The sequence below is a fragment of the Equus przewalskii genome, chromosome 2 (assembly GCF_037783145.1).
Source record: "Equus przewalskii isolate Varuska chromosome 2, EquPr2, whole genome shotgun sequence".
In the NCBI taxonomy this organism is placed as follows: Eukaryota; Metazoa; Chordata; class Mammalia; order Perissodactyla; family Equidae; genus Equus; species Equus przewalskii.
The window spans coordinates 82,792,503-82,806,282 of NC_091832.1; the positions used below are offsets into that span (position 1 = coordinate 82,792,503).

General features: G+C 39.0%; 2 protein-coding genes across 6 annotated transcripts in view; one reads left to right on the top strand and one right to left on the bottom strand.

Moving 5' to 3' along the window:
* Positions 1–13,780, top strand: part of LRBA (LPS responsive beige-like anchor protein) — a 706,265-nt gene that overhangs the window by 420,156 nt on the left and 272,329 nt on the right. For all 5 annotated transcript variants that reach the window (XM_070611607.1, XM_070611606.1, XM_070611608.1 and 2 more), the window contains exon 40: positions 1,642–1,778. In XM_070611607.1, the coding sequence (XP_070467708.1) occupies positions 1,642–1,778 (137 nt within the window). The remainder of the gene's footprint in view (positions 1–1,641; positions 1,779–13,780) is intronic.
* MAB21L2 (mab-21 like 2) lies at positions 5,220–7,463 on the bottom strand. The gene is made up of 2 exons (XM_008526359.2): positions 7,246–7,463; positions 5,220–7,097 (listed from the first exon to the last, which is right to left on the bottom strand). The coding sequence occupies exon 2, from the start codon at positions 6,885–6,887 to the stop codon at positions 5,808–5,810; it is 1,080 nt and encodes a 359-aa protein (XP_008524581.1). The 5' UTR covers positions 6,888–7,097; positions 7,246–7,463; the 3' UTR covers positions 5,220–5,807.

Below are 13,780 nucleotides of genomic sequence, written 5' to 3' on the forward strand. Positions count from 1 at the left end.
GTAAAGTAAAATAAAATTAATTGGAGCATACTGTTAAGGGATTTTGGGCAGGAGTAGAGAGTAGGAAACACAGTGCTATTCTCTAGTCTTTTCCTTCACATCCATTTACCCATTTCCTCCTCCTCTATTTGCTTTTATTCTTGCTACTAGTAATACATTCATACAGTAATAGAGGTGAAAGGGGAGTTTAATTATATAATCTTGACAATGGCAATAGGATTAAGAAGTAATCCACACTAATAAAGTGGTGTGGGTTAGAAATGAAGTGGAAATTGTCAGGGGTCTTCTGTAGGACCTAGGCTGCCCTAGCTCCTGCAGCTGTCTGCTTACCCTGTAATTGAATGTCTGAGAGTGATTGAAAAAATGTTATTTCTTCTCAGGATTACATGCTAATGTACAGAGGGCAAAGGAGACAGCAAAAGAACACATAGCTGCTTATTTCATCCATTTATGGGGATGAGCTTTGGGAAATCATGGCTGTTCTGCAGCTATCTGCTGCCCATCTGCAAACACAATGTACTTGTACATTGGGAATAGAGGGCAAAACCTGCTCTGATCTCCGCAGAGCATCCCTTCTATTGTCCTACTGGCACACATTAAGATTGATGTGAGATTAAGGACCAACACCCTTCTAACAATCGATAGAAATGTCAATTCATCGGAATTTTGAAACATTTATTCACCCATTGATTACCTGCATAGGTGTACTGTGTTTATAGGCACTATATTAATTCAGAACTATAAGTGCCATTCTTCTCTTACTGTTTTCCTCACTAGAGGATTGAACAATGAGGAATTGACATGAGATTTCAAATTCTTACTACATCTATCTCTACATAAATATATATAATATAATTATTATTTTTAGTCCCTATTTTAGGTTTAGCTCTAATATACTTTATGCTCTTCTATCTGTAGTGAATCTATTGTTTTCAGTAGCAGGCTGATTTGTCTCTTTGATAAGCCCTGTGGAGATTTGATTATTCCAATAAAAATTCATTCACTTGGAAACCCACCCTCCAGCTGTTTACTCCCAGAGTCCCTGAACTACCCTAATATTAGATTTGCAAGCATTGAACAATATTTAACAGTGGAAAGGTAGGCTTAGAAAAGAAGTATTTTTACCAATTTTTCATGGGTTAAAGTTATTATGGAAGAGGTTTCGTGTCGACCAGCTACAAAATTTTTATCAGAGAATATGGTTTATTGTTTCTTACTTCACCAATAAGCTAGTGATCTTTTTGTAATCATGCATCAGCCACTCTAAGCTAACCTCTGGCCTTGGAAGCCTATCGAGTCTTCCGTGCTCCTGGTTGTTGTTCCATGTTGTTGGATAGCCTGAGGCTTGTTTTCTAAATGGAATGTTGTTGAATTTATTTAGGCAGAGCCACCTTCTCACCAGGAGATTAGACCAAAGCTTTGCAGACTTCTGTAAAATAATTGTATCCTAGTTTACTGTTATCATTATAAATCTCTTAGTAGGAGAATCCTAACTTTGCATTTTCACAGGAAGATGGACAGAATTTGTAAGTGTAGAAGGAGTTATCAGGCAATTTGGTGCTAGAGATGAGAATTTAAAAATTAAATAAATTTTGAAACATATCATTCCAACTTGGGTGGCTTGTCTTTTCCTTTTGGCAGGTCCTGTTAGCCTGAGCACACCAGCTCAGCTAGTGGCCCCCTCTGTTGTAGTAAAGGGCACTCTTTCTGTCACCTCCTCCGAACTCTATTTTGAGGTGGATGAAGAAGATCCTAACTTCAAGAAGATCGACCCCAAGGTGAGAAGATGAGAAGCGGGTTGCATTTTTATGGATTTTTTTTTCTTATGATGGGATGGTGGGCTCCTGTTGGGTATGATTGGCATTGGTAAAATCTGACAGACTTGGTGTGAATTTCTTGCTGAATTGCCTCTGACTATATGCAAGCCAAGTATCTTCTTTAGCTTATGATTCCCTTACCAGCTAGTTAGATTATTGAAGTTCATTTAGATTCAAAAACAATTTCCACTTAATTGCATTTATCATTAGCTCATCAGGGGTTGGGGGAGAACCTCAGGGAATATCGCCTATAAATATATTTTGCCTCAAAGAGTCCAGGGGTGAATTAAGCTACAAAATTCAGTGAGATTGAGAGTGGAATTATTTTGTTTAGCCTTTATATTTTCTGGATATAATACCAATATATCACTCTCCTTGCTTTGTCCTCATGACTTACTACTCTGTCGTGCACGCAAGCATGTCTTGTGTGTGTGTGATACCTCTGTTTCCCATTACCTGTAGTTGATTTTACAAGGCACTGCATAATTTCCTATTCTTAAATGAAAATGTAATTTCCCCTTAAAAATGTATTTCTGATTACTTTTCAGACATTGGCAACTTTATTTTACTAAGAGACATTTGTGGCATAGCCATAAAGCCAAAATTAGGTTATTTCATGAAAGTAAATGGTAGAATTTTTTCTGAGAGGAAAGTCTCTTTTAAAATGAGCAAAATAAGCAACCTGTAGAAGAGAAGTGGTTTTAAAAGATGGAATAATGTATTTTACAGGCTGATAGCTTGTGTGTGTGTGTGTGTGTCCATACACATATATATTCTGAGTTTATTGGAAAGAGGTTCTTTCATTTTATAATCATGTGAATTATTAAATTTTAGTGATTTAGAAGTATTTCAAAGTAGTTCTTAATAAAAATGTTATACTTTTATTAAAAACTTTACAAACATATCATATCATCTCTTGTCTTATATATGTTTCTAGTACTGTGTTTTAGAATTGCTGCCTTTATTAAGACAGAATTTGGTAGACTGTATGAAAGGAAGGCTATGATGGAACTGATTGTTTTGAGCTTGATAATTCAGCTAACCCAAGATAGAGAAAACTTTAATGCTGAAATTGCATCAACTAGAAAGATTTTCTCTGTTGTTGAATATCTGAAATGGCTGAAAATGTATTTTAGTTTTTTTGGGAGAGGAAGGTAACCAAAATGACTTGAACTCCCTAATTTATGGTAGTTTGTGAATCTGAGAGGCTGGAATTTAATTTAGAATATTCTGTTATACTTTTGGACATACATGGCTTAAAATCTAAAACATGATTTAATTTAAAGGTGTCCAATGAATTGTTTTCAATATTAGACCTCTGCCAATCTTTGCGATTAGGCTCTTTGAAATTATGTATTCCTTTTGGGGGAAGTTATGACTTTTATTTCTCTCTGATCTTATTCTGTGCAGTGTTATTAAATTAATTTTTTCCCCCTGTTGCTTGTGCAATACAGGATCTTTTAGCCTAATCACAGAAATTATCTCGTACCTCTGCAGCCAGCCTAATACTACAGAAATCAAAAGTTCTACTGATTTATATTCTTAAAATTTTTTCAGCCAATTAATGGAAGAATTTTTGATTTTGTATAGACACTGGTGCTTAAAGGCATTTTGTAATTGAGGACACTTGTGTTGCTGCAGTGTTTTTCTTTTTTTGTTGGTGATACCTGCATTAAATTAAATAAGGAGGGAAAAAATACTGAATTTGGGGAATTTTTGTTTCTTTTTGTCAAGAGTTAAAAACTTTTTTCTTGGGATAATTGGAAAGAGATATGTGTCTTATGCTGTAAATACTTTTGTTAGTAGAAAAAAAGGTCTTTTTTATCTTTTAAACCAAACACTGTGCCCTTTAAAGCATTCTTTGTAAATGTAAGCACCTACAACTTGCTTGGAAAATGTTCTTAAAAATCAGAACGTTTTCCTCAGAGAATAAATTAATTTTGTATTATTTAAAAAAATTATTATATTGGTTTTAACCACTTAGTATTAGAGTGAGTTTGTTCTACATCTACAGGACGAGAGACGAGAGAAAGATGTGATATAGGTTGAAAGAGTGGAGATGATTTCAGAACTGAGAAGATCAAAGTTGGTATTTCTAACACAGAACTATTTCTACTAGAGAATTTTTGCCAGGAAATCTTAAAACTTGAGCCTGTTTAATCAAGTGAACTAGGCGTCAGAGCCCTGAGTAGCTTCCTTGTTTTTCATCCATCTCTGCTATCCTGCCGCTGCTCATCCCTCCCTACACTCCCTCCCCTACTCAAACTTCTTCCTCTGATCTTTAAAATTGCTTTTTAGAACATTTTTCTGTATATCTCTCATTTGTAGATTTTATCAATACATTAAAATCTGGGCTAATTCAAATAATAAGTTTTAAATATTAAAGGGTTTCATCTGACATGTATTCTGTACCTGTGCCTCATCATTAGCATATCTAATAGTGTATATAGTTACCTCCAACCTAAAGAAGACAAACCAGTTCCTTTGGGATACTTTCAGTTTTACTAATTATTCTATTTTCTAATCAGTTAGTTCCTTGTATTACAAAGAAACCTTTGTTAAAGGTAAAACATTGAAACCAGTACATTTGGTTGTTACCCTTAGAAAAGGAAAAAGAAGAGGAACATACTTTTCCTATATGTAAATTATTGAAACATTAATTATTCTTTGGTCATAAAACTAGTATCAAAACCTTTTTTGCTTTAGTTGCCCATAAGCAGCTTCAGAATATTTGATAAAAAGTGTTCACAGTTATGGCATTTATAGCAAAGCCATTTGAAAAATTGAAGTAATTTGTAAATATAGATTGTTCATATCAGCATTTGCTCGAGAAAAGGAATATTGCTGTAACCATTTTATTCTTTTTTCGTGTGGTTGATTTGTTAAGTTTTTGTTACTTAAAGCTTGAAGAGGACAAATAATTGAAGGAAAAATATGAACTGATTGTGGTAACTATTCAGAAAAGGTCCATAAATATTTCCTTTGTAATTCAGACTCAGAGTGGACTTTGTTAAAATTATGGCATAAGATAGCAGATCTCTTAATTTTTAATGTGAAATGATTTTTTTCTAATTTAAAAATTACGGTCACACTTTGTTCTTCCAAACAAAATCTATCCTTTTTTCAAGTGTGAATTAAGATCTTACTTTTAATCTTAAAATTTACAGAACAAATGTGTAATTGGGTAAAATTAGTATTTTCTCTTTTCTAAGGGTTTTTTTGTGGGAACTTGTATGGTTAAATCTACAAAATGTGCTGAATTTGTAAATTTTGCAAATTAGAATTCAAATGGAAGCTTCTTCTATTTAGTTCCTCAAGTTCACATCTTTACATTGTAAATTATAAATTGGTGATCTCACTGCCTTCATTTAAGAACAATCCACAAAACAGGCAATTACAATGTAAAGTAATGTTTTTATTACTGTTTTCAACAAGGCTGCTTAGGGTGAGGGTAGAAGTGCAGGAAAGGGAGGAACACAGTCTGACATTGGCACTGAGATACATTTAACATCAGCAAAACTTTTTTTAAAAGAGAAATTTTACATATAATTAAATACTTTTTTTCACTTGGTGACAACATTCAGGCAATCCAAAGTGAAAGAGAGAGAGGAAGAGAGAAGGAAAGGGAGAAAGGAGAGGGGGAAAGAAGGAAAAGGGAGAAACTACTATACATTGATTTGAAAATGTACCTTGGGTTTCATTCTGTGGTGGCAAAGCCCGATTGCTTCTTTTGTGTGACCTTTTAAATTCACATTGTTTGGAAGAAAACGATCACTTTTGTGCAAGAATATGATTTTGGTTGGTTGGGTGGTTTGCCCTCTTTTTGTTTGCGTGTTTATTAATGAAGGTCTTCTGCCTGATTCCTGTTTCTTTCAGGTGGCTTGTATAAAAGTTTTGTCCCGAGTTTCCACTGTTTGTCGCTGAGTTGTATGTGTTGTGTTTATGAGAGCATTCCCCGTTTGTGTTGCTTTTCAAGCAGTCCCCAGCACCCTATAGTTTGTCCAGGCTTTTGGGATTGGTGAGAATTTCCCTGGCCAACCTCCAGGTCTGCTTGGCAGCGCTCTCCAGGGCCGAATGGGGCTTGCCCTGAAAAAGGTCGAGGTTGGGCAGAAAGTAGTGAGGGCAGCGGCGGCACTGAAGGCAGGAGATGAGCTGCAGCAGGATGCCGTTGAGCCGATCGCCGAGGCACGCCTCATCCCAGTCCGTTTCCCGCGGGTGTTTCTCGCACTCGTACAGCAGCAGCGTCTTCATGTGGTAGTTATTGAGCGGCTGGCCTGGCAGCTCCAGGTGGCGGTCCCGCAGCGTCTTCAGCACAGAGAGGCACTTGTTTCGGCAGCCGCCCATCAGCAGGCGGTTCTCAGCCTCCCCGAACTGTAGCACCCAGGCGTCGCTCTCCGCAGAGCTCTGCTTGCCGGTCAGTGAGTAGCACTCCTTCGAGAGCAAGTTGAACCCTTCAGCCTTGACCTCCGCCACCCTATTGGGGCCTGGCCAGGGGATGTGGGGCATAGGCCACTGTGCCGCACTGCGAGGCCAGATACCCGTGCACTTGAACGCCGGAGTGATCTGCACCACGTAGCGCTCCCTGATGCGCAACTTGACCTCGCTGGTATCCGCGATCATCTTGACCACATCCCGATAGCTGCACTTGTCCACCGCCTGAGCCACCAGCGTCTGGAAACGTGAGCGGATCTTGCGTGCTGAGAGGTAGCCGGACGCTGTGATGAACTCGACCCAGAGAGACATGCTCCGTTTCCGCCCATCGCTCAGTTTGAGCACCGCACACCCGGGCAGTGAGCCGTCGTCCACGAAGTTGAAGACGCCCATCTGGTTTAGGTAGAGCACCACCTCAAATTCCGTGGGCGAGATGACCTCCAGCCCCTCGTAGCGGGCATCGATCTCGCTCAAGGAGCTGATGAAGCGGGGCTCCTGCACCTCCACTTCCTTTAGCACGTCCGAGACCACCTTACAGACCTCTCGGATGGTCTTGGCGATGGCTGCCTTGCGCGCTTGGCAGCGCTCAGTGTAGTATTTATTGAGCTGGTAAACCAGCTTGGCCTGAGCGGCGATCATGTTGGGGCAAAGGTCCGGGCTATACACCGGCGTCTCGCAATACGTTGAGGGATCCAAGGCTCACGCGCTGGTGGTGGCCCTGCGGCTTGCGAACGAGGCCGTGCGCTCCCCCTAAGCCCCACTTTCACTCTTATTTTCCACCTGGGCTGACCGGCTGATGCTACAGCCGGCTGGCTCTTCCTTTCCCCGCTTTGGAAACCTTTTTTTCTTCTGCAGAAAATAAGAAAAAAGGTGATCTTTGAAAAAGAAAAATACCTGCTGGGACTTTTTTGCTTTCTCTTGATATGTAAAATAAAGATGTGTGGGAGAGATGAAGGGGAAGGGGAAAAAGAGGGTGAGAGAGAAAAATTCAGGTTACCAGGAGGTCAGGCTTAGATGTCTGCAGCCGAGATTGACCAGAAATCTGGAAATTAGGTCTTTTAAGTGCCAAAGCAAATTTAAAAATAAAAGCGAAACATTCAGTGTTTCATTCTTAAACTTCTCTCCCACGCTGGTAGGACTTCTTCACTCAGCGTAGGTGAGTGCCTTTCTCCTCACCCTCCCCCAAATGGAAGGTGAAGGATGTAATTAATGTCCAGAGAGCAGCGAAGTGCAACTCAGTCCACCGCACACTCGCACACTCGGAGGTTTGCAGACGCCCCGCACTCTCAGCGTGTTGGTCTGGTTTCTTCTCAGGGGGTCGTGTTGTAGCGGTTTTCCTCTTTTCCTACTGGAGGCGTTGTTTGGACTGGGTTTGTTTGTTTGCAGTGGGTTCTTCTTGTCTTTCTCTAGGTGCAAACCGCTGGAAGTTGTTTGATATTCATTTCTGCTTCGTAATTTATAATTTTAGCCCTCACAAAATCTATTTTAGTGTGACGAAGTCGTTGCTTGCGTTGCATCTGGGGTTTAGTTGTAACGATTCAAGGGTTTTTCTTCTCCTCCCCCTTTAGGTTGCTTGTGCAGATTCCACTTTCTGAGCCGTCTCTCCCTCCCCCCCTCCGACGACGTTTCTCTCTTTCTCTCTCCCCTCCTAATCTCTCTCTCCCTCCCTTCCCCTCTCTCCCTCTGTCTCCCTCCCTTCCTCTCTTTCTCTTTCTCCTTCCTCTTCCACTTTCTCTCTCTCTCTCTCTTAATCTGTTTCTCTCTCTCTCTCTTTCTCTGCCTTGCTGTTTCCTGGAGTTATTTAGTTTATGAATGGTCCAGTGCCATCATGAGGGGGGTGGAGCTTCAGTTCCTACAATCGCCATCCGAGCTGTCAGTGCTTTAGCCAATCCGAGAGAGAAGACAGGCATGCTTGGCAGACAGTAGCAGCCACCGCTGCACTTGATAAAGAAAGGGGGTAAAAAGAGAAGTAAGAGAATAGGAGGAGATAGTAGAAGTCAAATGCTCACACACATTTTTACAGCCCCCTCTTCTTTATCCTCTTCTCTTATCAGTTGCAAGGAAGAAAAAGAGAGTCTATATAGAAGGGACTTCTGGAGATGGCTGGAATAACGCGAGGGAGAGTAGCAGTGGTTCAGAAAGGTTCACTTTTTTTTTTCCTATCAACATTGTGAAGAAGGTGCAGACTGCAACAAAATTACTTTTTTTTACTTGAAGGCAAATGGGAGGAGGAAGGAGAATTTGGGAAAGGACCTAAATTTTTCTAGGTTTTCTCCTCTGGCAAAGTCTTCCTCCCTTCTCTTCCCCTCCCCTCCCATTGTTGCCAAGAGCCAGAGCAATTGCTGTACTTGTCTATCAGTGGGGGTGGGTGTGGGGGGTGGAGTGGATATGGGGTGAGGGTTTATGACCGTAAATCTCTTTTCAGTAATTTCCATATGCTGTTGAAAAACAGGGCAGGGCAAAAATAGTGCAAGCACTTTGATAATTACTTCATAATTAAGATTCAGATATATTTAATACTATTACTTTATTACAAGAACTGACTAGTTATTAGAAAATGTTAAAGTTGTGAGAAATGGTGCAAATTTTATATATGGTAGAATTTTGTTGGATATACCTTTAAATTAAAGTAAGCCACTAACATTTTTAGACAAAAATGAAGGGAGGTAAATGTGAACCTGAGTTAAAGTTTTCTTAAAATGTTAATGTTTTAAATCTAATTTTGAATATATTCTCAGGCAGTACAGAGTTTCACTTGTAAAATGATTTTATTTTCATAATTGACTCTTGCTTTTAAAAGACTTAACTGCTGCAAAAATCTATAACTATCCTGTTATTGATTACACAGATGGCTTCACTCCTCCCCTGGCATTTCAATGAAACGCATGCATGTGCTTTTATTATATGTATTACCCTTTCGAGCTATACCTATTGTAATCTGTCCTACTTTTGGATGAAAAAAGCTGTAACAGTGTTTCTGATTTGCTTAGTATTGACGGTTTATGTGTGAACCTCAGGTGTCTGGATTCTGAGTCTTTTTAAGACAAATCAGTTAGATGGGATTATTTTTAGTTAGATTTTGGACGTAATGTTCTCTGAGAATGCTATAAGAATAAACCTCTACGAAGCTTTTGAGCAAAGACTTTGTTTTGCAAAACCCGTTATGGGGTTTGTGCAAAATCCCTTGGGAGGGCTTCACTTGCTCTCTAAAAGCTGGACCAGGTGAACCTGAATTCAGTTACATAGGGAAAGTTTATTTCTCTCTATGTACGTGATGTTAGACACTTGGACCTGTTGGTTCTTTCTTACGTGTCTGGTGCGGACCACTGGTACCGCGCTAGCCCTTCAATCTCGTTGCCATAAGTCCTTTTCTAAAGAACTATTTGGCCTTTTTTTTTTATTTTTAAATCGGGTTGGATTTATTGCCTAGGATCTGTCTTCACTGTCCAGGAGTTGGGAAGAACAGTTAGAAGTAAGCGTGCGCGAAACTTTGGGACGCAGAGCTTCCGTCAACTTCTCCGGAGTAGCAGAGACTTGGGGCGTCTGCAGGGCTCCAGCCTTCTTGGGGAATGCAGCTCGCGTCTCGGAACGCTTGGTTGCGGATGGATCCAGAGAAGCCACGGCCCTTTCGGGGTTCGCGCGTTTGGGAAGCCCAGACTCTGTCGGTAACCTGGCAATTGCCCGCGAGGTCACACCGGCGCTCTGGGAAATATTACTGGGCAGGAGGGGCACTTTGCTGCAGGGAGTTGTGTGACTAGCCGGGAGAGGATCCATAGCAGCTTCTCCCGAGAGCAGTTACTGGGCGGAGACTTGTGGCGGGGCTAGAGGGTGCGCAGCTTTCCCTCCCCGACCCTGGCGGTGGCCGCTTCTTGGTCGTCTCTGGTCCGCGAACGGCTGAGGCCTCTCGCGTGGACAGGCCCGGCCCGAGACACTTCTGGGAGTGAGTGTTTACGAAAAGTCCCTGGGATGAGGGCAGTTGTCCATCTCAGTGCTCCAGTGCCACGCCGCCGGCCAAGAGTCGCGGGTAGGCTCCCAGCGCGCTCCGCCCGCGCTCTCCCTTCTCGGGTGGGGCAGCCCCGGCCACGCGGATATTCGCGCCACCGCTCGACTGTCACCCCGCTCCTCCTCTCCTCCCGGCTCTGTCAAGCACGACTAAGTTTCGTCGCACCTTTGTCCCCGTGTTTCTCCACTTTTACATACAGAGGCTGAAGGATGATAAAACGTTACAAATGTTTTGATTTAAAAACAATTCATTACCAATTTACCCTGTCTAAGGTAGATGCTCTAGTAAATAATAAATCAGTTAAACAAAGGCGACTTTAATTTATTGCCGTGGTACTAATTAGAAACATCATTCGAGCAATAAACTTAAACACTTCCAGCAAATAATGCTCCCTCTTGCTAGTTCCTTTCCTCCCCCCTCCCCCACCCCACCTCACTCTCTAGCTGCCTCTGTTCTAAGAGCTGCTTCAGCTGTGTGTTTGCGGATCCGCTCTTCCTCTGGTTGAATAATTGAAGGGGGAAACGGTATCCGAGGAGGCTGTAATTGAAGAGCCCCTGTCACCTTTGCTTTTATGTATGTTAGTATAGAAGTCCATCAGCAGCTCCTTGATGGTGTATTAAAACGAAGTGGCAGCCCCTTCTGCAGGAGATACCGTATTCTATTAAAGGAGACCGAGTGAGAGAAAGAAACTCTAGAGGCTAAAAGCCACTTCAAGTCTTCAGACCGATTGATCTGTATTCTCTTGTTATAATCCGTCTCATCATACTTGAGTTAATGAGGCAAAAGAGGGGGAGCGAAATCTGATGGTCCTTGACAAATTCATTAGAGAGGCTGCAGGACATTTTATTTGACTGTTAAACATCTTGTTTGTTTGGTTTAGGCAGTGCCAACATCAGCATGCTTCTGCCCTAACCTATGATGTTGGGCTGGCTGCAGACGTTCCTAAAAAGAGAAGGAGGACATTCAGGATGTGACTTGAATTTTTTGTTTTGGATTTCCGGTAGTCCATAACCTTCAGACTTCCCTACGCTCTACCTTCACCGTCATTACATTAGGAACATTTTATGAGAATGTAGATGATAATACTGAGGTGGGCGTGTTTTTAGTTATTATAAACTACAATATGTACGTTTAGACTTTACTCTGAAAATTTTCCATTTCCTTACAAAAAATTGAGTCATTATAGCAATTACAGTACTAGTTTTTGAAAAACGTGAATGTTTAAATTTCAGAATAGTAGCCAGATTACACATTGCGTCCTATTTTTACTTGATCATGGTTAAATAAACTTTTAATTATTAATTGAAATTCCTCTTGAAAGGAAACACTTGTGAGTACAGAAACTTGGAAATAAAAAATTTAACGATTTATGCAAATATTATATTTTCAAAAGAAAATTAGTATATTTTAATTTGAGGGACTTTTTATATTTAAAATTAGAAACAGAACTGGGTACTCTATGAATGGTGCTAAAATAAGGTGATAGAGTTGACAAAATGCTTAAAAAACTGAATATGCATCTAATTGAAGAATAATGGGCAATTAAGCTAGAATGCTAATCTTATTTTATTCTAAGATAATAATACAGTACTTGATTTTTCTCACAATTTTTCCTGAAAAGAAGTGATCCAGTTGTGGTACTTTCTTATAGAGAAAATTCAGTCATATTTTTCTTTAGCAATTGACTTACACAGCCTCAGTTTAACTGCTTTGAGAAAGAACCCTGTCTTCCATTTATAGGAAAACAATATGAGAGAAAAAAGAAAACTAATGCTCTTTGCCTGTCATTTTTATACATTCCTGCAGTGCTGATGAAGCTTGAACTGCTGCAGGAAATGTATGGATTTGAAAAGAAATGATTCAGTAGTTCATGTTGTGTTTCTCAGAAGCAAAACCAAACTAATGGCTAAAGTCAGTGCTTCTGTACATCTGACAGTTATAATCCTGTTTACATTTCCAGAGAATACAGAATCCTTAAACTGTTTTCTTTTTTGCTGATCTGTACTTAGAAATGTGTTTACTGAGTTAAAACTTCAGGGTATTTTTACTTTATCATATCACTGAGACTTAAAAGATATCCATTATTTTATTAGCTGTAGAAATAGCATACAGTATTTCAATAATCTTTATTAAAGAGTGTACAGATTTTAGATTATATGATTTTGTTTTCCAGGAAAACATTTTAGAAGTATTCAAAAAATAATCAGATTATTGACAAAAAAAATCAACTCTCTGAAAGATTTATGCTTTTTGGAAAACAAAGGACCACATGTTTACCTATATATATTTTTATCTCCTACAATCTACCTTTGAAATATCTATGTGGTTGCTAAATTTTTGGTTCTTATGCACTTAATGATTCAACACTTTTATAAAAATGCTTGATTTTTTTTAAAAGGAAAATTTTGGAAGCATCAAAATATAAATGGGGAAATAAATACTAAATTCTCTGAATTTAAAAACTATTCCAGTAAAAACAGAAAGAAAAGTAAATGACGCAAACACAATTTGTTAGTGTATTTGTTGATGAAATTTTATTGAAGTAATTATATTAAAATATCTGTAAGAAGCTTTAACAACGATTGTCAGGATAATACTATCCACACTGTATTAAAAGTTAACATAAAACCACATTCTTTGTCAAATGTTCTAATTTTCCAAAACTCTGAAGTCTCAGAGATTGTTTCTAAGCTATTGATGATTATTATTCTGGACTCAATCTAGAGAATAATCAGTGATTGAATGTTTTCTTTGAACAGTTCATTCTAGTGCCTATTAATTTTAAGTGATCAGTCATGCTTCTAAAACAAGTTGTTATTGTTTTTTTTTCCTCTCACAAAATAGCTTTTAAAAATAAAACAAAAAATCTTGTCATCTCCTTGATTGGTAACCCAAGGGTATTGTTCTCATTTGAACAGTTTGAATTTAAGATAATGTTCTATCAGGTGAAAGCAACAGCTTTAACTTTGCGTAGTAAGCCTATCAAACTATACAGAAAAGTAAATTTTTTTTGTACTTTTGAATATTTTTTGTGGCCTTTTAAGTTTTTTTGGATTACTTTGGATGATATATTTGATTAATGATGTTTACGCCTATTAGACTTCTACAAGTCTAATTCTTGTTTATTTAGTAAGAAGAGAAAATTGAGAGCACGATATGTTAGTTTTTTCCCAAGTTGAACAACAACTGAATATATGAGTACTTTATTAAGCTATACATAATTTGATGTCAACAAAATGTGCAACGATAGAGCAAAGAACTTGCACTCAGGAAAATGGAAATAAGCAGCTTTTAGCCTGACGGAAAAGTAAATAGTGTTGTATTACTGAGCTAGGATATGAATTGTTAAGACAATTCAAGTTAATTCAGCAAGTATTTTTCAGAAGGTGTTTCATTGAACTTACTGTATTCACACTTATGTTGGTATATTCTTTTGGCCTTACTAAGAAATCATTTAGCTTTTTCTCATTTTAAATATACACATTTTTGACTTGTGGCAGTTACATTCTTTCATTTCCATGTACGTATA

What these genes read in the sequence shown, in the direction of transcription:
- MAB21L2 (XM_008526359.2), bottom strand. Translation starts at nt 6,887, where the DNA reads ATGATCGCCGCTCAGGCCAAGCTGGTTTACCAGCTCAATAAATACTAC.